Below are 26,915 nucleotides of genomic sequence, written 5' to 3' on the forward strand. Positions count from 1 at the left end.
CCAAACATACACACAGACATACGATGCATAACTTGTAATGGCCTAAAGGAAGGAATATCTCAACTCCCCCATGCCTGGTGGTATAAATGAGTCTTGAGTAGTTTACGAAAGACAGGGAGGGTGGGGGCAATTCTTATCTCTGGGGGGAGTTCCAAATGGCTGGGGCCACAGAGAAGGCTCTTCCCCTGGGGCCCGCCAAACGACATTGTTTAGTCGACAGTACCTGGAGAAGGCCAACTCTGTGGGACCGTATCGGTCGCTGGGATTCGTGCGATAGCAGGCGGTTCCGGAGGTAGTCTGGTCCAAAGCCATGTAGGGCTTTAAAAGTCATGACCAACACTTTGAATTGTGACCGGAAACTGATCGGCAGCCAATGCAAGCCACGGAGTGTTGAGGAAACATGGGCGAATCTTGGAAGCCCGACGATGGCTCTCGTGGCTGCGTTCTGCACGATCTGAAGTTTCCGAACACTTTTCAAAGGTAGCCCCATGTAAAGAGCGTTGCAGTAATTGAACCTCGAGGTGATGAGGGCATGAGTGACTGTGAGCAGTGACTCCCTATCCAAATAGGGCCGCAACTGGTGCATCAGGCGAACCTGGGCAAACGCCCCCCTCGCCACAGCCGAAAGATGATGTTCCAATGTCAGCTGTGGATCGAGGAGGACGCCCAAGTTGCGAACCCTCTCTGAGGGGGTCAGTAGTTCCCCCCCCCAGGGTAATGTACGGACAGATGGAATTGTCCTTGGGAGGCAAGACCCACAGTCAGGTCACTCTGTCTTGTCTGGGTTGAGTTTGAGTTTGTTGACACCCATCCAGGCCCCAACAGCCTCCAGGCACCGGCACCAGTGTTCCCTCTAATTTTTTTTCGGTGTGGGCAGAAAAGTATAGTGTCTGAGCAGCAGTCCCTTCGGGACTGGGCGGCATAGAAGTAAAAATAAATAAATAAATAAATAAATAAATAAGAAAAAAATCCCTTCTTTTTTATTAAAAGAACCTAGTACAGTGGTACCTCAAGATACGAACCTAATTGGTTCCAGGGGGAGGCTCGTAAGATGAAAGGTTTGTAAGACAAAACATTGTTTCCCATAGGAAACAATGTAAAGTCAATTAATCCGTGCAACAAGACCCCCCCCCCCCGCAAAAAAACGCTGCTGCCCGGCTGTCACCTTTTAAAACAGCGGGGGGGGGGGGGCTTCCCAGCAGCCAGGTTGTCACAACAACCGGGAGGCTTCCGCCTTTGGGTTTTTGGCTCGGGGGGAGCAGGAGGACCTTCCTAACTCCCTCCTTCCCGAGCCGAAAACACAAAGGCGGTCTGCTGCCGCCTGCTTGAGCCAGGAGGCATTCAGGGTGTGGAGGAATGGGAAGCTCAAACGCCGGTGGCTTCAGCTTCCCATTCCTCCATGCACTTCGCCCTGAATGCCTCCTGGCCGCCTGGCAGAGCGCTCGCAGCCAGCAGGCGGCGGCGGTGGGGGACAAAAGGCAGGCCAGCGCTCGGCTCCTGCCTCTCCGGAGCCGCCGACCGAGCGGAGCGATCTTCTGCCGGCCATGGGCGAAGGGCGGGGAAGCCGGCGGCTGTAGCAGCTGATGCAAGAGGCTTCCCCGCCCTTCGCCCATGGCCAGCAGAAGATCACTCTTGCCTGGCTCCCCGCCCCTCTTCTGCTGGCCACGTTGGCTGCAGCGGCAGTGACAGCTGCGGCTTCTCCTCCTCTTCCTCCTCCACCTCCTGTGGCCACTTTCCCCAAGAAGCCTCCCGTCCACACAGGAGGCAAGGATACCTTTGCCGCTGCAGCCAACGTTTTCTTAAAAGCCACACCAGGTTCCAAAGCGGCGCAAAGCTCTCCCTGCCTGCTCTGCGGTCGGGAGGCTCCTTGTGGAAGGTGGCCGCAGAGGAGGCAGGGAGATCTTTGTGCCACTTCGGAGCCCGGAGGAGGAAGAGGAGGAGAAACCACAGCCACCGCTGTGGCCACACTTTCCTTCGGAGCCCGGCACAAAGCTAACCCTGCCCCCTGTGCAGCCAGAAGGCTCCTTTGGGAAGGCGGTCGCAGGAGGAGGAGGTGGAGAGGCAGGATAACTTTGCGCCGCTTCGGAGCCCGTTTCTTTCCTGCTGCCACTATCTCCTTGAAGGTTTTCCCGACGAAGCGCTGCGCTGGGCTCCAAAGTGGCACAAAGTTCTCCCTGCCTCCTCTGTGGCCACCTTCCCCAAGGAGCCTCCCGACCGCAGAGCAGGCAGGGATAGCTTTGCGCCGCTTTGGAGCCCGGTGTGGCTTTGAAGAAAACGGCTGCAGCGGCAATGACAGCTACGGCTTCTCCTCCTCTTCCTCCTCCACCTCCTGTGGCCACTTTCCCCAAGAAGCCTCCCGTCCACAGAGGAGGCAAGGATACCTTTGCGCTGCTTCAAAGCCCAGGCGGCTTCGAAGAAAAGGGGGGCTGCAGCGGCGGGGGCTGCTGCAGCTTATCCTCCTCTTCCTCCTCCTGCGCCCGCCTTCCCCAAGGATCCTCCTGTCTGCAGAGGAAGCAGGGAGAGCTTTGTGCCACTTCGGAGCCCGGAGGAGGAAGAGGAGGAGAAGCCGCAGCTGTCACTGCCGCTGCAGCCAACGTTTTCTTCAAAGCCACACCAGGCTCCAAAGCGGCGCAAAGCTCTCCCTGCCTGCTCTGCGGTCGGGAGGCTCCTTGGGGAAGGTGGCCGCAGAGGAGGCAGGGAGAACTTTGCGCTACTTTGGAGCCCAGCGCAGCGCTTCGTCGGGAAAACCTTCAAGGAGATAGTGGCAGCAGGAAAGGTACGGGCTCCGAAGCGCCGCAAAGCTATCCTGCCTCTCCACCTCCTCCTCCTCCTGCGGCCGCCTTCCCCAAGGAGCCTTCTGGCTGCACAGGGGGCGGGGTTAGCTTTGTGCCGGGCTCCGAAGGAATGTTTGGCCACAGCGGTGGCTGTGGTTTCTCGTCCTCTTCCTCCTCCGGGCTCCGAAGTGGCACAAAGTTCTCCCTGCCTCCTCTGCGGACCGTCCTAACTCCCTCCCCCCCCAGCCAAAATCACAAAGCCAGGCAGCCCCCAGCCGCCAAAGGAGCCTCCTGATTCTCCCCGCCCTTCTGTCTCGTTCATTGCCCGTGTCTGGCAGAAGCTGCTGCCCGAGTGCTCTTGGCCGGCAGGGTGAAAAGTGCTGGGGTGGGGGGGTGTCCCGACAGCCCCCCCACCCCAGTGCTTCGCCTCCCGCTGGGCAAGAGTGCTCGGGTGGCAGCTTCTGCTGGATACGGGCGATGGGTGGGACAGAGGGGCGGGGTTAAGCCTCCTTCGGCGACTGGGGGCTGCCTGGCTTTGTGTTTTTGGCTGGGGGGGAGAAGTAGGACCTTCCTAACTCCCTCCCCCCCAGCCAAAATCACAAAGCCAGGCAGCCCGTAGCCGCCAAAGGAGCCTCCTGATTCTCCCTGCCCTTCTGTCCCGCTCATTGCCCGTGTCTGGCAGAAGCTGCTGCCCGAGTGCTCTTGGCCGGCGGGATGAAAAGTGCTGGGGTGGGGGTGGGGTGTCCCAACAGCCCCCCCACCCCAGTGCTTCGCCTCCCGCTGGGCAAGAGTGCTCGGGTGGCAGCTTCTGCTGGATACGGGCAATGGGTGGGACAGAGGGGCGGGGTTAAGCCTCCTTCGGCGGCTGGGGAACTGCCCGGCTTTGCCTTTTTGGCTGCAGCGGGTGCTGTGGTGGGGACCTTTGGGTTTTTGGCTGGGGGGGAAGGTGAAGCGCTGGGGTGGGGTGGCCGGACCTCCTGCCTCCTCCCCCAGCCAAAACCCCAAATGTCTCCGCTGTAGCAGCTGCTGCAAGAGGCTTCCCCGCCGCTCGCCCATGGCCGGCAGAAGATCGCTCTTGCCCGGCTTCCCCGCGAGGCAGCAGGTCAGCATCCTGGGCTGGCGGGCAGCGGGCGAGCGGCACGGAAGCCGGTGGCTGTGGCAGCTGCTGCAAGAAGCTTCCCTGCTTCCTCGCCCACCGTCCACCCGCCCAGGATGCTGACCTGCTGCCTCACCCCATGCCCGCCGCCAGCCCGATCCTGCGCCTCCTGCTTCCCCCCCCAGCCAAAAATACAAAGGCGGTCTGCCGCCGCCCGGGGAGCAATGGGAAGCTGAAGCTGCCGGCGGTTTCAGCCTCCCTTTGCTCCACGCTGCTCCGCCCTGGCTGGGGGGGGGGAGCAGGAGGACCTTCCTGACTCCCTCCCCCCAGCACTTCACCCAGGACAACAGGCAGGGCAAAGCAGCGTGGGGCAAAGGGAGGCTCAATCCGCCGCCGGCTTCAGCTTCCCATTGCTCCACGCCGCTTCCCCTGCCTGTCATAGTGCGGCTTCCCAGCGGCCTCCCGAACCCGAACTTTTGCCGAACGGCGTTCGGGAGGCCGCTGGGAAGCCCCACCACCCGGCTGTCACCTTTTAAAACAGCCGGGGGGCTTCCCAGCAGCCTCTCGAACGCCGAACCCGGAAGTTCAGGTTTGGCATTCGTAAGACGAAAAAAGTTCGTAAGAAGAGGCAAAAATTTTCTGAACCCCGGGTTCGTATCTCGGGTTGTTCGTAAGATGAGGGGTTCGTATCTTGAGGTACCACTGTAATTGAAAAAAACCAAAATCCATTACTATTAAAACTAAAACTACCAGCAAAACTATTAATAAAAACAGGTGAGGACTCGGGGGGGGGGTTTCTGTTATTATTTAAGTGCTTTTACCATATGCTTTAAATCAAGAGTCACTTCTCTCTGTTTCTCTCTCTTTCCTGTCATTTTCTGCCTCAATCATTTTCTCATTTCTCTTTTTCTCCCCTTTTTTCTATCATTTCTCTCTCTCTCTCTTCCTTCCTCTCTCATCTCTCCCTCTCTTTCTTTTTCTTGATCTCTCTCTCTTTCTTTCACTCTCTCTCTTCCTTCCTCTCTCACTCCCTTCCTCTCTCATCTCTCTCTCTTTCTTCCTCTCTCTCACTCCCTTCCTCTCTCATCTCTCTCTTTCTTCCTCTCTCTCACTCTCTTTCTTCCTCTCTCATCTCTCTTTCTTCCTCTCTCACTCTTTTTTTCCCTCTTTCATCTCATCTCTCTCTTTCTTTCTTTCTTGCTCTCTCTCACTCTCTCTCTCTTTCCCTCTCTTGTTCTCTCTCTCCCCCCCTCTTTCTCTCTCTCTCTTATTCTCACTTTTTCTCTATCTTGCTCTGTCTGTTGCTCTCACTCTCTCTCGTTCTCTCTCCGTTCTTCTCACAGCCTGCCCGGAACCTTTAAAATAAGAAAAACCTTCGCCGGCTCTAAGTTCTCATGCTCGAGGAGGGGGTTGGACTATAGGACCGCCAATGTATTTTTCTATATTCTGGTTGCTTCTCTGCTTCCTCGCTGCAGAGGAAATCAAGCAACCTTTCTTGCTCCCAGCCTCTCCTCCGACCCGTCCTCAACTCACCCACCAGTTGCTGCTGCGACTCTCGGAAGAGCCCAGAAGATACTCGGTGATCCTCCCGTTCTCTCCCCTTTCTAGGAATGCAGTACTTGATGGTTTTAACCCCTTAAAGGTTAAAAAAACATAAGGACACTCGGTGTGGCGAGGCGAAGCGACGTTAAGGGGATGGTCCAGGAGCCAATCGCCAAAGGTAGGCTTTTGCAAAAGGTAGGCGATTGGCTCCTGGGCAGGGTTAAAAAAACATGCGCCATGGCGCATAACTCAGCTTACAGGGATCTATGACCGGCACATCACTTCCACTGCTTCGTTGACTGGACATGGGGTGGAGATGTATAGCTGGGTATTATCTCTATTATCGTCTTCTCTTGATCTTATATCTTCTGTTGTTTTGAACATTTGGTCATAGAATTCCTTTGCTTCTCCAGGTGATGTGATTTTGTATTTTTTATCTATCAGAGTCACCATTATGCCTCCAGGAATAATGGAATGGAATATTGTTCTTGTTTAATTTGTTGACTATCATCTGATACGGCTTTCTTTTGTCTCTGACACGCCTTGGTATTTGTCGAAGAACAACAATTTATCTTCCTTTATAAGATACCTTATTTTCTTTAGACATATTATATACCTCGTCTCGGATGTTTCGTTTGAGAAATCTTATATGAACTTCCCTTGGAAGTTTGTGGCGCCTTGCATAAGTTGTCGAGATTCGATAGATTTTGTCTATATGATCAATCATTTCTTGGGGAGTCTTGTCAGTTATGTTCGCAAGTATCTCAGCCATTATGTGTGGGAGATCTGGGTGTTCCGATTCCGTAACATTTTGAAAGCGTAGGAAGAACGCTAATATTTCTAATTCCAGGTTAATTATTGATTCTTCTAAATTTTTATTGATGTATTCAATTCTTGCCTCATTGAATTGTAGCCACGTGTCCACCCTGTTGTTAGTTTCTTCTATGTTTTTTATTCTTTGGACATTCTGTGTTAGTACCCCTTGGACTTCTTCCATTCTTCCATCAAGTTTTTCCATGTGCTCATCAAGGTGTCCCCACATGGTCTTCTATTTTTTTATGTCCTCCTTCATTGCTCCCATAGATCCAGTTAGGACATCGTAATTGCGGTCTATCGACTCTTGCATCTTAATCATCATGTGAAAGAGTGAGTTTAAAGTGATTGTCGGTGTTGATTGTGAGGGTGGCGCCGTAGATGGTTTTTCTGCTAGTGCCATTTCTGTGGTGCGCTGGGAAGCAGGAGTCGATGGTTGTACAGTGTTCTTCCAAGATTTTGTTATAGTAGATTGAGTCGAAGAGGACATCTTGAATTTGTTCAAAATGAGGTCCAATGTGATCATACAGTTTTGAGAATTAATTATAAAAGAGAATTTGTAAAGATGGTTAGTAGTAAATATTAATAAGGGAATACAAATTATATGACAAAGTAACAAGTATTGCTAGTATGAAAATATCAAGAAGACTATAGTGTTAGTCTAGAGAAAGAAAAATCAGGTGTTCCAATATTCAAATGTTATGTATAATTTAACGGATAAGTATATAATAGCTGTATAAGCTATCTAAATATTAATAACTGTTCTGTCGGGCTCTCTGATAGGAACCTCCCGAAAATTCAAGGATACTAATTTCAGACACACACACACCTTTGAAAATTCAAAACAATGTTCTTTATCACAAAATGCAAAATAAACAAAGCACTCTTTTTGTATGGCAAAGAGCACTCGTCCCAAAACAACCGTTTTTATAGTCAAATGCAAATTCCCTAATTTAATTTTGGAGTTTTTTATAGAATTTCTCTTGGCCCTCATTTGAGGCGTATATATTAATCAGTTATAAATTCATGATTTTTCTGAATCTTCATTAAAATCCTCCCTTCTGTATCTTTATATCTTAAATTTGCCTTAGTATTGGCATTTATGTAAAAAATCACCCCTCTTTTTTTCTTGTGCTAGAGATATAAATAATTTCCCAATTTATTTCTTTTGAGTAAGTGTGCACATTTTTCTTTTATATGGACCTCTTGTACAGCTATTATATCTGGGTTGTTTTTGCTTAACTTGTTAAGAAATGTGTTCCTTTTTTGGTGCATTTAAGCCATTTATGTTCACAGAATAAAGTTCAATCCCTAAATTAGTCTCTTTTTGTGAATTTATTTTATCTGACTGCTTTTGTACTTCTAACTTCTTTAGGTTCTTCTGTATGGCCATCCCTTTCATCCAGTTTCCTTATCTTATCTACTATCTCTTCCTGTTGTTTCCATTTCTGACCTTCTCTGTGTTCTTGCCTTTCTAAATCTGTTCTGTGTATTTCTCTCAGCTCTCTTTGGTTTTTATCTTCTGGTGTTTGTTTGTTGTTGAAATTTCCCCATAAAATTCTTCTGCTTTTTCTATTGTATCTATCTTTATCTTTCTCTCATGCCAAGTTACCAAGATTCCCTCTGGAACCAACCACCTAAAATTTACATTGTGCCTAGTCAGCTTAGCTGACAGGAACAAGTATGGTTTGCGAAGACCTCTTACTCTTTTTGAAACATGTTTTAGGACTACTAGTTGTCTTCCTCTGTACTCAATAGGATCCTCATGTGCTCTGTGTAATATCTCTTCCCTGACAGATTTTTTGATTAATTTAATGTACACCTCTTTAGGGAGGCTATGACGCCTGGCATAGTTTGTGTTAATTCGGTAAACCTCATCTAGCTCATTTAACATCTCCTCTTTCTCTGTTCCTAGTGCTTTCGATAAAATATCTGCCATTACATCAGGAAGGTCTTCGCTTTTTTCTTTTTTAAAATTTTGGAAATGAAGATAGTGATTGGCTTTTTCCATTTCCAATTGATTCACTGTGTTTTCTAGATCCCCATTGGCCTGTATTAATCTTTTGTTCATCTCATCCATCCGTCTCTGGTCATGCTCTATTCTTTCCTCTAGCTCTTGGAGCTTTTGTTCGTGTTTAAGTATTTGTTGTTGAAAGATTTCATGTTTAGTGTCCATATTTTGTATTCTCTCCTTCAGTTCACTCGTATCATTTCTTACTTCCCCAATTTCCTTTTTAATATCATCATGATTTTTAATCATCATTTCCTGCATTTTTAACAACATCGACTGTAAGTCCTTAAATGAGTTAGATCTTTCTCTAGGTAACATGTCGTCAAGGGACTAGGGATTGCAGAGGTGGATTGGTTTATCAATCTCCTGCCAGAGCCTAGTCTGGATAAATTGGATAGACTTGTCATTTTTATATAGTTCCACCAAGAATCCCGCTTCAACCAATCCTTTTCTGTCCCTTCCAGTTTATATCATTATATTAACCTTGACCATAAACAGATAGTAAATAAATCTAATAAATCTATTAAAATATCATAGATTATTATTATCTCAATTACATTCATTCAAATCAATTACCTTAACAGCTATCAGCTTTGTAAATAATAATAATGGTAATAATATTATATTATATATCGAAATCAGTAATAAATACCCCTATGTGCCAAATGTAAATAAATAAAAAATAAATCCAACTATGTACCAATATATCAGTAGTAACAAAAGTAATCCAAGTTAATCATTTCATTAATTAGTTAATCACGTAATCAAGTAATCAAAAATTAATCAAGTAGTCGAATGCAGTCAGAAATCTAATGATAATATAGTTAAATCAATTATTAAATTATAAGATCAAGCAGAAAAATCAAACCTGTTCACAACTTATCAGTCACTTAGTAGTTACCTAGACAGTTGCTTATTATTTATTAGAAAATAGTTCATTCAGTTCTTGCAATTCAGTTATTTCTTTGTGTAGATTAGATTTGTATTCCAGTCTATAAATAGTTAGAGATCATAAAGAATTACGAATAGAAAGCGAACGTTCTGAAGGGATCTTTGTCTGTTTAAATCTTCTTATACAGAGTCTCATGTTTCCTTTATAAAGTTCTCAGTTTAACAAGTCTGTTCTACAGTATCTGTTGCAAGTTCAAAAGGAAGTCAGTCTGGAATCAATCTTAAATATGTAATCGCAGTCTACCATCCGCCATAGTTCCCTCTAAGCTGAGCAGGTGAGCAATTGCTCACTTAAAAATCATCATCAACTCAGAGTTTTCCAAACCTGCCCAGAAGCCGAGAGGGAAATTTTATTATTATTTCTGTGTCGCCCAGTCCCAAAGGGACTGCCGCTCAGACACTATACTTTTCCGCCCACCCCAAAAATTTTTTAGAGAGAACACTGCCATCCGCCACTTCTTTATTTATTTCCCCTCTTTTTTTTCCTTTGGAAAAGCACCCAATCTTCTTCTTAATGATACTGTAAATCACTTGCGGGTATTGTTTTTTAATCTGTCAATCTCAAATTAGCTCACTGCTGACGGAGGGGGAAAAGATAGCTGCTTCCTCCCTCCTCCCTCGCAGATCCCTTACAGCAAATAAACACACCAAAGGAGCTCTATTTCCAAGGAACTCATCGCCGATCTCTGTATCAGTAGCAATCAGAATCCTGGTGAGTATATTGGTCAGATCTTGTCATCACAATCGCCCCACCAGCTTATTGCTCATAAATCCTCCAGCCGGGAGTGCATCAGGTCGCCATGATGCTCCTTCTCTAAGATGCTCATTCTTTCTGGGAAAATCCCTGGTCTGCCAATCGGGCCGCTGACCCAAAATCGGCTATCAGCACTCCTGTCTTCAGATCCCTCCTCATGGGATCTGCGACCTTCAAGAGGCCGACCGAACATCTGAAAAGTGACAGTATGTCATGGAGCTGTGCTCCACACCGTCCACTCGGCTCCGTAGCTGACTCTGCCCCCCCACTGTGTATAAAAATGTTGGCAGCGGACAGCATGAAGCCAAATAAATTAAGGCATGACTTAAACACCTTACACCTCATGCTGATTAGTCGCTTTACTTTTTCAGTGAAAACATGCCAACTATTGGAAACAATTGTCCCGCCAGAGAGTTGGGGTGGGGTGTGTGCAAAATGTTTACTTCTTTTTTGTGGGGAGGATAACAGAATGTAATTGAGAAGCACTGGTTTAAAGTTAATCTTGGAGCTGATTTATGCTGATATGGATGCTGATTACTGGTGGAGAAGTGCTGAAGTCTTTTTGTTCTCTTTTGGACTGGTTGATTGTTTCTTCTGCATAATCTATAGATGTTGTTAATGTATATGTATTTTATTGATAGCAAATTTGCCTGAGCGCTGGCTTCTAGAAATCTCGTGGCATTCTTGATTTGGCCTAGTCCAGGGCTATCACATTTTCCCAATTGAAACTATGATTAAATCTGTCTGTATGTTGTGAAATTATTTTTGTCATGTTTTCTGACTGCCAGTTGGTGTTCATGGATGAGTTCTGCAGCCTTGTGCCTGTTTGTTTTACATAGTGGTTACTGCAGTTCTCACATTACATGTTGTAAATTACCTGTTTTTTTCTTATGGAGTTGTTTTGTCTTTCGGTTTGCTTAGGATGTTTTGAAGGGCTTTATTTGGCTTGTGGGCTATGCTGATTCCATTGGTTATAGTAGTCTCTTGGTGGCTCTTTGACTTTGTTTTCTTGCAGACATTTCATTACTCAAACTAGGTAACATCATCAGTGCTAGTAAGAAGTGCTGTTTGCTGTCAGTTTATATTCTGGTGACTTGCTTCTCTGTGTGGCTGAGGATGGTCTTAGAGATTCTTTGTTTGGGCTGTTTACTGATGGCTAATTTCAGGATTTATATTGGTTGTATTGGATTGGATTGCATTGAGTAGTCAGGGACTGTTTAATAAAGTTGTATGGATATCCATTTTGTTGGAATATGTTGTAGAGATGTGCTATTTCCTTTTTCTGTTGTTCTGGGTTGCCACAGTGTGTTATGCCCATCTAAATAAAGTCCTTACACATCTTCTCTTGTGGGAGGTTGGATTGTTGCCTTGGTAGTGGAGCATTGGGTTAGTATGAATAGCTTTCCTGTAGACTTACATTTCTAGTTTGCCATTCTGGTCTCCACTGATCAGGATGTCCAGAAAGGGTAGCGATTTGTTGTTTTCAGTAAACCGGATTCCTTTTAAAAAGTTATTAATAGTTCTGTGGATGTTTTCTAATTGATCTTTTTTGTTATGGTGAAGGTGTCATCTACATATCTGATCCATATTTTCAGTTGTATTTGTGAAGCGCTATAGCTTCTAGATATTGCATGTCAACCTCCACTATAAGTCTTAAAAATGGTGATCCCATGAGTGTTGCTTTAATTTGTTGGTATATTTGGCCATCAAATTGGAAGTAAGTTTCAATTGACAGAGGTTTATGAGATCTATAATCCTGAGTGTTTTGATTTTTGTGTATTAAGTCAGATGTACTGTGAAGCAATGTGGTTGTGAATTATTTGGTTAATTCTGTATCTATAGAAAAGGGCTGTAATATCATATAAGACCATGATTTCATCTTCATTTATAGTTATATCCCTGATTATTTGAAGAACTGTAGTGGGGAGTTAATGGAGTGTTTATTTTATTATTTATTTATTATTTAGATTTGTATGCCGCCCCTCTCCGTTGGTTTCTTCTTATGAGATACCCAAGCCTTTTCTGTTAATTCATTTGTAATGTTTCTAATGGTGTTCACAGGGATGTAGGTTTCTTTGTCCTCAGTATTTGTTTTGCTTTTTGTAGGTATTGTGCCTTGTCCACAATCACTGTGGTTTGATCTTTGTCTGCAGATAGGATGAAGATGATCTGATCCTTTGTTACATTTCCGAGGGCTGCTTTGTCTTCTGTTGTAACTTGATTCTGTTTCTGTCTTCTTCTGATCTGTGGAATGATGCCTTGTTCGATGTTTTCTTGGACCTCGGTGAAGTGTTTTAAATGTACCTTCTAGGGCTGCAAAAAAAATTCTAGGTGATTGGCATTCACCATGGGGTTTTTTTGTAGAATCCTGTGTTCTATAACTACATTTCCACATATTCCAGCAATCTATTTACTTTCTATAGACTGCATATGATAGGAAAATACCAAGCAATCACTAATGTGATATCTAAATACATTGAATCATTTATTATTTTCATGTTTAAAAAACTTATTAATTTGCACTTCACTTGTAAAACAGTTAAAGAGTGATTTAGCAAGTCTCCAAGGTTCTTATTTTGTATAGAAAACACAATAAAATTTACTAACAGGTATGACTTCTTTCTGATTATATCGTTAATTTTTTTGCCTCCCCCAAGGCCCTTAGCTTAGTCCCAAGAAGCTTGTCTACAACAACAATTACCTGCTAAATCTTAATCTGACCTATTTCGTGAATGTACAAAAAAGCCCTTACAAAGGGTTTTACAAAGATATCCTTCATCATATCTTCCTTTAAAACCTCAAACTGTTTTTAATAGGCTTCCCTATTGCATTATTCTATGTTTATTCCCTATATCAGAGGTCCCCAACCGCCGGTCCGCGGACCGGGACCGGGCCGTTGGGGCTTTTCAGCCGGTCCGCGGCGCCAGGGCCCCCTCGGCCTTTCCGCACCACCAGCAGCGCTCCCCCCGCCAGCCAGCCAAGCCCCGCGCCCGCCGGAACCGGCTCCTCGCTCTCCCCCCGCCGCGTTTGCAGGAGGTGGGGAGGGTTGGGCGGCCCGCCAAGGCCAGGAGGGATGCCGCTGCCCCCCCTTCCCTCTCTCCGCCCGCCGCTGCGCCTCCTTGATGCCGAGAGGAAATGCCGGCAAAGGCTTTCCTCAGCGGAGGCCGGCGAAGGTGATATTGAATGTCGGGGGAGAACGAGCGGTTGCACGCGCTCCCTATCTCCCTGCTAGCCCACTCGGAATATTCAAAATAAGAAAAGCCTTTGCCGGCGAAGGCTTTTCTTATTTTGAGTATTCCGAGTGGGCTAGCAGGGGGATAGGGAGCGCGTGCAACCGCTCGTTCTCCCCCGACATTCAATATCACCTTCGCCGGCCCCGCCTCTCCTGTAAACCCCCTTGCTGAGAGCCCGGGGCGAAAGTGCTCTCGCAAAGGTGAGGCGGGCAGGGCGTGCGCGCGTCATCGCTGAGAAGAACGGAGAACGAGAGTGAGTGATAGCAACAGACAGCAAGATAGAGAGAAAGTGAGAAAGAGAGAGTGAGAAAGGGGGGGAGAGAAAGAGATAGCAAGAGAGAGAACAAGAGAGAGAAAGAGCGTGAGAAAGAAAACAAGAAAGAGTGAGAGAGAGAGAAAGCAAAAGAGACAGAAAGAAAACAAGAGAGAGAAAGTGAGAAGAAGAGAGAGAAAGAGGGGGAGAGAGAGAGAAAGAGAGAGGGGGGAGAGAGAGAAAGAGAGGGAGAGGGAGAAAGAGAGAGGGAGAGGGGGGAGAGATAGCAAGAGAGGGAGAGAGGGAAAGGGGGAGAGAGGGAAAGGGGGAGAGAGGGGGGAGAGAAAGAGAGAGGGAGAGAGAGGAGATAAAGGAAGAGGAGAGAGAGAAAGGAAGAGAAAGAAAGAAAGAGGGATAGAAAGAGAGAGAGAGTGAGAGATGCTCAGTGAGCCTTTCTTTGAAGTTGCCTTTCTTTCTTTCTCTTTCTTGCTTTGTTTCTTGCTCTTTTTCTTTCTCTCTTTTACCTTCCCTTCCTCTATTTCTTCTTTTCTTTCTCCTTCCTACCTTCTTCCCTTACTCTCCCCTTTCATAAGTTCCCTTGCTTCCTTCCTCTGTTCCTGTCCCTTCCCCCTTTCTTTCTTTCTTTCTTTCCTTCCTTTCCTCCCTCCATTTCTTGCTTTCCTTTTCCTTCCTCCCTTCTTTCCTCCCTCATTCCCTTCTTTCACTCCTTCCTCTCTTACTCTCCCCTTTCACACCTTTCCTTGCTTCCTTTGCACCCTTCTTTTGTTCCTGTCCCTTCCCTCTTTCCTTCCTTCCTTCCCACCCTCCGTCCATTCATTCACCCATTCATCTCTTGATCGCCCCTTTTACGGCGCCGCTGACAGCTAGCTCCCCCCCCCCCCACCGGGCCATGGAAAACTGGTCTAGCTTAAAGCCGGTCCCTGGTGCAAAAAAGGTTGGGGACCTCTGCCCTATATCATAGGAAATAGCACTACTTCACGTTCATAACTTTTGCATTCTTTAGGGCAAAGCATTTTGTCCATGGAGTCCACGGAGAGGGGTGGCATACAAATCCAATCAATCAATCAATCAATCAATCAAAAGTAAATAAATAAATTTTGAATCTTACTGATTTAGTAAAAAATATAATTAAAGAATAGCAATAGCTCTATAAATACAGATATCCATCAATTTACAACAGTTCATTTAATGACCATTCAAAGTTACAACGGCACTGACAATATGACATGGCCATTTTTCACAGTTTATTTATTTATTCAATTTTTATATTGCCCTTCTCCTTAGACTCATGGCAGCTTACAACATGTTAGCAATAGCACTTTTTAACAGAGCCAGCATATTGCCCCACAGTCCGGGTCCTCATTTTACCCACCTTGTAAGGATGGAAGGCTGAGTCAACCCTGAGCCAGTAATGAGATTTGAACTGCTAAACTACAGATCTATAGTCAGCTTCAGTAGCCTGCAGTACAGCACTCTACCTGCTGCGCCACCCTGGCTCTATTATGTTATGACCTTTGCATCATCTTCATAATCGTGTGAACAAAATTCAGATGTTTGGCAGCTGATTCATATTTATGACAACTGCTGTATCCCAAGATCATGTGATCACCTTTTGCAATCTTCTGATAAGTACTGTCAAAGGGGAAGCCAGATTCTTTTAATAACTTATCAACTGCAATGGTTTATTTAACAAATGTGAAAGGCAAGAAAGGTTTTAAAATTGGGCAAAGCTCACTTAACAACAGAAATTTTGGGCTTAATTGTAAGTTGAGGATGACCTGTACATGTCTGCTCCCCATACAAATCTATTTAAAAATAGTGGCTGATATTTATAAGGGAAAAATAACATTGAGGAAGAATGAGATAAAATCAATATTGATACAAGGTATCTTTAATTTTCAGAATAAATCTGATATTAAGATACAAAACTTTGCTACCATCTATTAAAATATAGAATAGAATAGAATTCTTTATTGGCCAAGTGTGATTGGACACACAAGGAATTTGTCTTGGTGCATATGCTCTCAGTGTACATAAAAGAAAATAGAGATTTGTCAAGAACCATGAGGTACAACACTTAATGATTGTCATAGGAGTCAAATAAGCAATGAAGAAACAATTAATATTAATAAAAAATTTAGGATGCAAGCAACAAGATTTTTATTAAATCTTGTTTTTTTCCCCATTAAAATATAATGACAAAATTGAGTGCATTTGTAATAGAAGTAAAAATATTGAAGTTGATTATAAACAAAGAATGACAACATAACTCATGTCCTCAACGCTGAGTGCTTGCAACCAAACTAGGCCTGTGAATATAAGAAATTGTGTCAGTTTACATACTTCCCCGTTATACAGTTTACGCGCCTCTTGTTTATTATTTTCTAGTTCTATTCTCCTCCTTTCACAAAAGACAGTTGCTTTAAAGGCATACTTTCTTTTTGAGCTATAAGAATAATTTCACCCTCACTCGTTATCCCAAGCATCAAGAAATTTAAAAACAAACTTTACAAACTTACCTAGCAACGTTTTCAAGAATCAAAATTGCAAACTTCCTCCTGAAAAAATTACTTCCGTCGCTGGCCACAGAGGATGCTCCTCCGAGTACAAATCAATAGCTCAAGAAAACTACAAAACTACATTACCCAGCGTCCCTCGCGGCTGCACTTCAAACTCGGAAGTTATGCATGGGCCTGCGTGGGACAGGCTGGAAGTGCCAGTGAGGTCGGTCCTTTCCCTTCGTCTGTTGATAGGACTTGTCTGCTGCTGTGCAAATTTTTTCGGAGCCTGCGGGGAGAGATTTCATCGTTTGCCGTTTCACTCCCTGTTAGGAAGCATAGCCATCCTCGACCATGAGAATCGCCGCCATTTTCCCAGAGCACAGCTCTTGCCTTTTCGTTTTTCTGGTGAGCTAAGTAGTTAAGATTAACTATCTGACTGCCTGTTTCACTCCGGGAGAGATTGCCGGGGGCGGGGGAAATGAAAAATGAACAACGGATTATTTGCATGGTGGGCGAAAGATAGTATGTATAGCTTGTCATTTTTTGCTTATATTTGTTCCCATAAATTTCTCCCAGGCGAGAAACCGGTACTGCGGGAACCCAGCCAGGCGAGGTAATTGCCGTGCTGGTGTGGCTCTGTCTGATAGGCTGCGAACTTTTCGGTCCTTGAATCTCTAGCCGGCGACTGGGCGGGATCCGAATGGGTTGATACAATTACCTAGCAAGATATCTGGTTGCCTTAGAAGACTTACAAGAAGAAAAGATCATATTCGGGGCAGCTTTGCTTTACAGCATATCAATAGATGAAAAACACACACAGTACACACCTTGTTGCTCGTATCCTGAGTTTCGAACCACTTTCATATCTTTTGGATAGAAATGGCCATCCCATGTATGATTTAGATTTTTAAAGTATGTGATCAAATGATTGTTATATATTACCCGCTGTGTGAAATTTAATAAACATAGATGTATAAAAAGGTATTTGTTATCCAGATAAAACTATATACTTTTATTTTTGTTCCTTTAAATGAGTGTTGACTCCTAGTGACTATATGAACAGTCCTTTTAGTTTGTTGCATAAGATTTAAGAAGTGCATATGTTCCATTGACTGAATGTGACTGGCCTAACACAGTGTTGGCGAACCTGTTCTGCATCAGTTGCCGAAACGGGAGCTCAAGTCCGCATGCATGCCAGAAACTAGAAGAGCAGCTGGCTAGTGCACCTGTGTATTTATTTATTTTTATTTATTTATTTTGTCCAATACACAATGAGGGTTTTAGTGGGTATACAGTGTTCCCTCGATTTTCGCGGGTTCGAACTTCGCGAATAGCCTATACCACGGTTTTTCAAAAAATATTAATTAAAAAATACTTTGTGTTTTTTCCCCCTATACCACGGTTTTTCCCACCCAATGATGTCATATGTCATCACCAAACTAAGAATTTTTGCAAAAAAATAACAAAAAAAAATTATTGTTAGTAAATAATCATGTTTATAAATATCAGGATCACTAAGTGTCTTATTCAATGGTGAATACCAGTAATAATGGTGAGTAAATGGTTGTTAAGGGAATGGGAAATGGTAATTTAGGGGTTTAAAGTGTTAAGGGAAGGCTTGTGATACTGTCCATAGCCAAAAATGGTGTATTTACTTCCGCATCTCTACTTCGCGGAAATTCGACTTTCGCGGGTGGTCTCGGAACGCATCCCCCGCGAAAATCGAGGGAACACTGTATATCTATATATACATAATAAAATACATGATGAAGGTTATAGAGGAGATACTCATAGTAAAATATATCTAAGAAATAATAGAAAAGAAGGTATAGTAATAGAACATATCAATGAAAGAATAGAAGAAGAGATATAGGAATAGAAGAAAGGTATAGGAGATATAGGAGAGCAATAGGACAGGGGATGGAATAGGACAGGGGATGCACTTGTACTCGCCCCTTACTGACCTCTTAGGAATCTGGTCCAAATGAAGGCTAACTCCGCCCCAAATCTCTCCCAAAATCACCCCTCCAGATGCTTCCTATGCCACCCAAATCGCCTCCAAAATCACCCCTCCAAAAGCTTCCTATGCTGTCCCAAATCGCTCCCAAAATCACCCCTCCCGATGCTTCCTATGCCACCCCAAATTGCCTCCAAAATCAGCCCTCCAAAAGCTTTCTACGCTGTCCCAAATCGCTCCCAAAATCACCTCCAAAAGCTTCCTATGCCACCCCAAATTGCTCCCAAAATCACCCCTCCAGATCAATGTTCCCTCTAATTTTTTTTCGGTGTGGGCGGAAAAGTATAGTGTCTGAGCGACAGTCCCTTTGGGACTGGGCGGCATAGAAGTATAAATAAATAAATAAATAAATCCCTTCTTTTTTATTAAAAGAAATTAATAATAAAACAAAAACAAAATCTATTACTATTATTACTATCTTCTCTTTTTCCATCCCTGTCTCCTCCCCCCTGTGTGTGTGTGTGTGTGAGAGAGAGAGAACTTGTGAACCATTTCCAATAACAGGTGAGCTATTGGAAATGGTTCAAGAGTTCACACACACACACACACACACACACACAAACGGCTGGGTTTTTCTCTCTGTTATTATTTGGCTGCTCTTTACCATATGCTTTAAATCAAACGTCAATTCTCTTTCTATCTCTCTCCCCCTCTTGCTCTCTCTCTCTTTCTCTCGTTTTTTTCTCTCTTTCTATTGCTTTCTTTCTCTCTCACTCTTTGTTTCTATCTCTCTTGCTTTCTTTCTCTTCTCTCTTTTGCTATCTCTCTACCCCCTTTCTTTCTCTCTTTCTCACTTACTTTCTCTCTCCCTCTCTCTCTCTCTTTCTCTGTCAGCAAGGGTGCTGCGAGAGCGCTTTCTCCGAGCGCTTCGGGAACGCCTGCCCTGCCTCTACTGCAGCCCCCTTGCTGAAAGTCCGGGACGAAAGCGCTCCCAGCGAAGGGGCTGCGAGAGGGGCAGAGCGGGCATTCCCCAAGCGCACGGAGAAAGCCCTCTCTCGCAGCACCCTGGCTGGGAGCGCTTTCGTCCCGAGGAGAAGACGCAGCCGCCACAGCTGCGGGAGAAGTTGCGCCCCAAGGCAGGAGGCGGCGGCGGAGGAGAGGCCAGGGGCGCGAGGGGGCCGGAGGCACCGTGGGGAGGCAGGGGCAGCCGCGGCTCCCTTTCCTCCTACTGCCGGTACCTCCCCATCCCAGCACCACCACCCCGCAGGCTGGCAGAGGGATGGGGAGCGCGTGCCTGTGGAAAAGGGTGTGCGGGGGGTATTTTAGGGCACTCGCGTGCGCGTGCGCACAGCTTACGAGGGAACACTGTTTTAGATGCTTCCTGTGCTACTCCAAAATCACTCCTCCAAAAGCTTCCTATGCCACCCCAAATCGCCTCCAAAATCACCCCTTCAAAACCTTCCAACGCCGCCCCAAATCGCTTCCAAAATCACCCCTCCAGATGTTTCCTACGCCGCCCCAAATCGCTCCCAAAATCATAGAAACACAGAAGACTGACAGCAGAAAAAGACTAGATGATCCATCTAGTCTGCCATCATACTATTTTTTGAATTTTATCTTAGGATGGATATATGTTTATCCCTGGCATGTTTAAATTCAGTTACTGTGGATTTACGAACCACGTCTGCAATATCCACGACACCACCTTCATCCAACACCTTTGTGACATAGTCAAAGAAATCAATGAGATTAGTCTGACATGATTTGCCTTCAGTAAAGCCATGCTGATTTGGGTCCAATAAATTATTGTTTTTTAGGTGCTGATTTATCCTCTTTTTGAATAGAGTCTCCATCATTTTAACTATAACTGATGTCAAGCCAACTGGCCTGTAGTTACCAGCTTCTTCTCTACTGCCCTTCTTGTGGATAGGCACCATTCTCCAATCCTCAGGAACATCTACTGTTAACAGGGATTGGTTAAACAAATCAGTCAGGGGGGTAGCAATGACAGATCTGAGTTCTTTAAGAACTCTGGGGTTGATACAATCACCCCTCCAAAAGCTTCCTACAATGCCCCAAATCGCTTCTAAAATCACTCTTCCAGATGCTTCCTACGCCACCCCAAATTGCTCCCAAAATCACCCCTCCAGATGCTTCCTATGCCACCCCAGCATAGGAAGCATCTGCAGGGGTAATTTTGACAGTGAGATGGGGCGAAGGAAGTGGTAGGATAGGGGGAATTTTGGGAGCGGGATGGGACGGCTGCGGGGAGCGGAGGAAGCGGAGGGCTAGAGGGTGCACGCTATTTTCACAGCAGCAGCAGCCGAGAGAGAGAGACGAGGGTTTGTAAATAGAAAATGGTTTGTAAAAAAAATTTGGAATAAATTTTATGACTGGGTCGAGACAAGAAAAAATAATGGTAGTAAATAAACTAGATGTTCCTAAAATCAATCTGAGACACAAAATTAAGATCAAATCAATCTGACTTTAGATTAATTGAATGATAGAACAAATGTTCGATAACCGCTGATGTCATAAGCTGTATATTGATATTTTTTTTTAAAAAACTGTGTGGCTCAATGGGGAGGGAGGGGGAATTAGGGGCAGCTCTGTGTAATATATTTTAGAATCTAAGTACAACAACTATATAAATAATAATTATATTGTGGAATGATACAATATGTACAACGCCATATGCCTGCTCTTTTTAATCTTTGTATTATAATAAAAATTTATTTTTTAAAAAATGGTTCGTGAATAGAGGCAAAAAAATCTTGAACACACAGTTCATATCTCAAAAGGTTCATAGATAGAAGTGTTCGTAAGTTGAGGTACCACTGTACCGGCAACAGAATATTAGATGGAAATGGCTCTTCATTAACAATTTTGGCAGATTCTTGATATTTAACAATTAAAGAAATATGTCTTGATCTATCCATTTTATGAATTGTATGAGCAGGAATAATACCTGTATTGTGATAGATTGTATCAGCAATTTGTTTGGTGAACTGGAATCTTTGACAATTTGTGTTTCATCCTGGGGAATGAGTATTTATTGGATAAATCCATTGGTTGCGGCAGTGTTTCTCAAATAGTGGGACAGGTCCCCCTGGCAGGGCGCAGAACAGGGGGGTCGCATGACCCTAGGGAATGCTCTTTTTTTGCCGCAGGGAGTAGGGGGATTTTGCACCAAAAAATAGCACACAGCACAGAGTAAGAGATATGAAGCGCAGATAGCAAACCCTTAGGAGACACCATGGAAAATATTTAACAGGGATGAAAATAAAGGAGGAGAGAGACGGAGATAATGAGACAAACATAAGTCTCCCAAAAGCTAAGGCAAGGAAATATGATGAAGCGTATGTAGAGTTCAGCTTCACTTTGACTACAATGGGAGACAAAGAAAGACTGGCATTTTTACTGTGTCTAAAAATGTTGGCAACGGACAGCACGAAACCAAATATATCAAAGCGTCACTTAAACACATTATACCCAATCATACTGATAAGCCAGTTGAGTTTATTCAGCGAAAATGTGCTGAATATTGCAATCAATCATCCTGACAGAGAGTTGGGGAGGGTGTGTGAAATGTTTTTCTCCGTAGTAAATGAGTGGGTCTAGCAGTCACGTGGGTTGCTCGCTGTCCAATCCGCATAGGACCGAGCCTTGTCTTTTTAAAAGATAGCTGGATCCGCCCCTTCCCAGAATTCGCTCAGTCCTACCGGCAGGATGTATGGTGGCTCAGCTCCTCTCCAACACCTTCCCTTCTACTCTCTCTACTGCAATCCTAAACAAAAAAGCTAAGTAATTGGGGTTCCTTTGTTATTTTAAGCCCAAACGAAGTATTTAGCTTTTGAGCCAGCCCTCTTGGGCGAGGTTCCAAATGGAGAAGCCTCGGTGAGGCTCAAATGCCAATTGCGCAATTGCTCTGCTCTCTCTGCTGCTGGTTGTGTTTATTCCTTTAAACCTGCCCAGCTGAGAGGTTTCGTTTTGTTATTCTTGATTCCTGGTTTTGTTTCTACCTCCTGCGTAGTGGGACGTGTTACAAGGGCTCTTGTGCTGTCCCCTGGACTTAGTCTAACTCTCTAGTGTAGTTTTTTTTGGCATGAAGGCCCTCAGCGCCCAGTAATACCGACCCCAGTGGCCTGCCCACGCACAAGCCGCTTGGCACCATAAAGTCCACCGCGTGGCCCAGAGTAGGCTGTGAGAGTCTCAGGCTATTACTCCTTCGCTAGGCCTCTTAACCAGTGTGCCTTGGTTGTGTAGTTAGTGAGGCCTAGCCTATCTGTACTCATTGGCACGAACTTTGGATTGATCCAGATTGTTTTTGAGCTGCAGATACTCCTGGACCTAGGAGCTTGCCCCCCCTTCCTCTTGGGAAACCTTTTATCTAGTACTTGTTGATTCTCCCAATTTGGCTCAAGAACCTTGTCCCTGTAATCTATCAGGCCTTGCCTTCTTCTATTCCAGGAATACTCAGGATTCTAGGCCTACTGGAGATTAAATTGAACCCATCCCTCAGGCCTCGTCCTCCTCTCTTCCAGCTCCTCCAGGGGCTAGTCCCACCGGAGCTGAAAAGAGAAGGAATAGAACTCTCCAAAAAATTCATGAACAATCCGCTAAACGTTTAAGAGTGCAGGCTCAAGTTCACAGTAGTGCACCTGAACCCCAAGAGTCTTCTGATCTGCCTCCTTCAGGTGTTCAGTCTCGTGCCTTCAGCTCTGTGAGCTCTTTCTCATCTTACAGAGTTCCAACCCAAGAACCAGATTCTGACTCCTCCCAGGAGGAAACCGAGGAAGATGAGTATTCTGAGGACAGGAATGACCCTTTCCAAGGCCTGTCAGAGGATGAGGAATCTCAAATCAAAACCCTTCCTCTACTATTTTTCCCTTTCAACTGTTTAAGTCTCTACTATTTAAGGCTAGAGCAGCCACTGGCCTTTCTAGTCAGGACAAGCCTGCACCATCCACTGTGACTCCACAAGAGGAGAATTTCCCTTTCTTCATGGAGGAGCAGCAGGACACTGAGGTCATTCCCATGCCTAAACTGTTCAAGGATGAACTGCTGAAACGGTGGGACCACCCAACTTTGGGTTCAAACCCCTCTTCCAAAGATAGGAAACTTTACAAAGTCTCTCCTTCTTATGAGGATCTTCTCTTTTTCCCCAAAGCAGATGAGCCAGTGAAGATTCTTCATTCTGCAGTGGCCATGCCTGGAGAAGCAGAAGAAGTTTTAAAACCAGAGGATAAGTGCCTGGAGCAAATGCTCAAGAAATGTTTCTTGGCGGACACCTGGACTATTAAATGCGCAGCATTTTTCACCAGGGCCATGCTTCTATGGTTGCAACAACTCCAACAGCATATTCCTCCCGACAACCTAAGAGGTCAGCAAGATATCAATAAAGTGTTTTGTAGTGGCCCAGTACATCGCAAACGCCACTCTGTAATCGTCTAGATATGCAGCGAAGTCAGTTGCTGCCTCAATAGTGGCCAGGAGACTTCTCTGGCTTTGCCCCTGGCAAGTGGGAGTGAGGCAGAAGTGGCAGCTCTCCATGGGTCCCCTGAAATGCAAAAACCTATTCGGTGACTTGCTTGATCCGCTTCTTACAGAAACCACTGACAAAAAGAAAGGCCTGGGCCCTACTATCAAGAAGGCTGCCAAGACGCAACAGTCTTTTTGGCGCCCTGGCTGCTAACAGGAACAAGGTTTCGCATTTCAAAGAAACTCAGGTCAGTATAACCCCTGTTTTTGTTCCCAAACACATAGGGTCCTCAGGGGCAGAGGTTCCCGTTATCAGAGGGGCTCCTCCTCTTCAAGGGCCTCAAAAAGGATCAGATGGTGATCGGTCTTCTATTCCCATTGGGGACGCTTGGTCTGGTTTTCCTCGGCCTGGCGCCGTTCCTGTAAGGCCCCTTGGGTCATTTCCACAGTCGAATGGGGACTCCAGTTGGAATTTCATTTCATGCCCGGCTCCCAGATCTCTTTCCTCTCACCTCTGTATGGAGATAGCTATCCAGCACCTCCTGGCCATTAAAGCTATCCAGCCTGTCCCTTCCTCCCAAAGAGGCCTAAGGTTTTACTCCATCCTCTTCATGGTCCCCAAGACTTCAGGAGGATGGAGAGCCATCTTAGATCTCAAAAGATTGAAACAGTTCATTAAATATAGAAAATACAGGATGCATTCTCTATCTTCCATTTTAGCATCCATCCATTCAGGAGACTTCATGTCTTCCTTGGGTCTTACGGAGGCCTATCTCCACATCCCTATTAAAGGCCATAGACAATTCATCCGCTTTGCCTTCCAGGGCAAACACTATCAATATAGGGCTATGCCTTTTGGTCTGTCCTCAGCCCCTAGAGTTTTTGCCAAGCTCCTGGGTGCCCTAGTTGCCCATATCTGGGCTACTCCCATCCAAGGTTGCCTTTCTGGTGGCAGTCGGCTAGACGCATTTCCGAACTGGCGGCACTTTCCATCCATCAAGACCTATGCTAGTTCCACCTAGACAAAGTAGTTCTTCGCCTAAACCCGACCTTTCTACCAAAAGTCAGTTCCATGTTTCACAGATCTCAAGACATAGTATTGTCGTCATTCTGCTCTAATCCAAGTCATCATCTCTCTGTCAGATGGCACACCTTGGATCTCACTAGAGCATTACGGATCTACATGCATCGGACCAAGACCTTCCGTAGGTCAGAAGCCTTGTTTGTGGCCTACCATCCCAGATCTCTGGGTTCCAAGGTTTTGTCAACATTCCTGGGCCGTTGGATTCGAGGCGCAATCTCAAAGGCCTCTGAGACAGCTTCCCTCAATGCCCCAAGAGGAATCACAGCATATTCTACAAGAAGTGCTGCCACAACGGCAGCTTGGGCTACTCAAGCCCCTTTGGAGGAAGTATGCAAGGTGGCCACTTGGGCCTCACCCAACTCCTTCATGCAAGATCGACTCTTATGCCTCAGCTGACACTGCCTTTGGCAGAAGAGTCCTTCAATCTGTCATTTCTCATGATGCTTAAACTAATCCCTCCCTAGGAACACATCTATTGGTATGTCCCACGGACTGCTGGACCCGCTCATTTAGTACGGAGAATAGGTGTTGATTGGTTACCTGAATGCCTCTTCTTGTATGCTGAGCGGGTACAGCAGTCACTTCCCCCCTATGTTTTTTTCTGACTATTGTTGTGTCTTTATTCTACACTTCTTATTTATGAGAATTGAGCATCTTTGAGCCATAACTTTTGAATTTAAGTCTATGGATTCGCAAATTCTGGGAAGGGGCGGATCCAGCTATCTTTTAAAAAGACAAGGCTTGGTCCTATGCAGATTGGACAGCGAGCAACCCATGTGACGGCTGTATCCACTCAGCGTACGAGAAGAGGCATTTAGGTAAGCAATCAACGCCTAATTTCTTCCTAGGGGGGTCGTAACAGAAAATAATTGAGAAATACTGGGCTATGGGAAGGAGGAGAAGGAGAAAACTAAATTGGCTTAATGCATGTAATATCTGAAACAATTTTGGCCATAGTAAAATATTCTAAACTATATATGTATAGGAGGTTAATGGATACATTTTAAGGTGTCTATATTTTTGCAGATATCCTCTTTTTTTCATCCAACACAAAGTGAAATTACAAGCCTTGACAGTGGAAATATAGATGATGTGTTAAGTAAGTATTTTTAATGCTTATACAGGACATTTATTTATTTATTGTCTTGATTTATATAGTTTCCTATCTCATAGTTGTGACTTGATGACATAGACAGGATGATACTCAACAACCAATAACAATAAAAAACAGTCAAATAGCGCAGTTAAGGACAATGAGACTCAGATCACATAATTTTAGTCATGTCAAAGAAACCACAGTGATGGAGTCAGTCATGTAACTATGCATAAGACATAGTAAGATTGGGCCAAATAAAGCTGTTGGGATATGATGTTTCAAAAGGCAAGCACTATGATAGATAGGACTAACTCCTTAATACATAATACAGCCAGAACATGGTCAGCTTGCCAGATCAAGTGAGACAGAAAAAAATGGAGAAAGGTGGTCCCACAACTAAGGTTACCCCATGGAATTAAAGGCTTTAATCAATAATTGAATTGTTGAGTACTGGTAAGTAAGGCAATGGTGTAACATAGACAAATTGAAGTGTTCTCAGAACTGCTTACACTGCCACAATCTGGACCAGCTCTATCTCCTGAGTGAACTTCATGGGCATGCACATTGCTGTAATTCAGGTGGTAAGCAAAGCATGGGTGGCTTTGAGTAATATGTCATGGTCCAAGAAAATCTGTCAAGATGAATCTACAAAAGTTCTGCTCACTATAACTTCTACATGTTTTGAATGGAAACTGTGAGTATAGGAGGACTATCAGATTACATATGAGATTTGTATAGAGCAGTGCAATCCCATTAACAACATGGATGGAAAATCTTTGCATTTGGAAAGCTTTGAAACCTAAATTTTAATTTGGTTTATTTTTTATTATACTTGTATGGCCATCTATCTCATATAATGATTCCTAGTGGTAACCAACCCCATACTGATGGATGATTTCACTGAGCAACTTCATATAGATGTTAAACAAGAATGGGAAGAGTATGTAATGGGGAACCCCCATAGAGAAGGAGGCTTTCATCAAATCTTGCCTGTGAAACTTGCCCTGGTCCTGGCCCTGAAGGAAGGAAGGAAGAACTACAATAATATTGTAGTATACAATATTCTACCCCTCATCCTCAATAACTGGAGTCAGTCCAGAAGAATAACAAGATTGATTGAAAGTTGCTGAGAGATTAAAGAAAGTGAGGATGATTTTACCATCCCTATCAAAAGTGAATCCTGTTCCCATGTGCAGGTTTGAATCATGAATTGTGACAACAAGGGGTACCATAGGTGCACCTGATTCAAAGGCACAGCCATACTTTCATCCCAGCACTAACCAAGAACTTGATCAAAATATGCATCCAGCCTTAGGAAGCCCCAATCCATCAAATACTTTCTGCAAGA

General features: G+C 44.8%; 3 protein-coding genes across 6 annotated transcripts in view; 1 reads left to right on the plus strand and 2 right to left on the minus strand.

Annotated features, from left to right (window-relative positions):
- Positions 1–16,050, minus strand: part of INVS (inversin) — a 426,566-nt gene extending 410,516 nt beyond the window's left edge. For 2 of the 3 annotated variants that reach the window (XM_070727774.1, XM_070727772.1), the window contains exon 1: positions 15,968–16,050. The gene's annotated coding sequence lies outside the window, so the exon portion shown is untranslated. The remainder of the gene's footprint in view (positions 1–15,967) is intronic. The other variant, XM_070727775.1, reaches the window with a different exon arrangement.
- The window catches only part of SEC61B (SEC61 translocon subunit beta), a 1,118,247-nt gene that overhangs the window by 427,681 nt on the left and 663,651 nt on the right, over positions 1–26,915 (minus strand). The gene's annotated exons all lie outside the window — the stretch shown is intronic.
- ERP44 (endoplasmic reticulum protein 44) overlaps positions 16,114–26,915 on the plus strand; it is a 139,388-nt gene continuing 128,586 nt past the window's right edge. The window contains exons 1-2 of one of the 2 annotated variants that reach the window (XM_070727787.1): positions 16,114–16,354; positions 25,498–25,570. In XM_070727787.1, coding sequence (XP_070583888.1) covers positions 16,301–16,354; positions 25,498–25,570 — 127 coding nt within the window. In that variant the 5' untranslated portion in view covers positions 16,114–16,300. The remainder of the gene's footprint in view (positions 16,355–25,497; positions 25,571–26,915) is intronic. The other variant, XM_070727786.1, reaches the window with a different exon arrangement.

Source organism: Erythrolamprus reginae, chromosome Z (assembly GCF_031021105.1).
Source record: "Erythrolamprus reginae isolate rEryReg1 chromosome Z, rEryReg1.hap1, whole genome shotgun sequence".
NCBI lineage: Eukaryota > Metazoa > Chordata > Lepidosauria > Squamata > Dipsadidae > Erythrolamprus > Erythrolamprus reginae.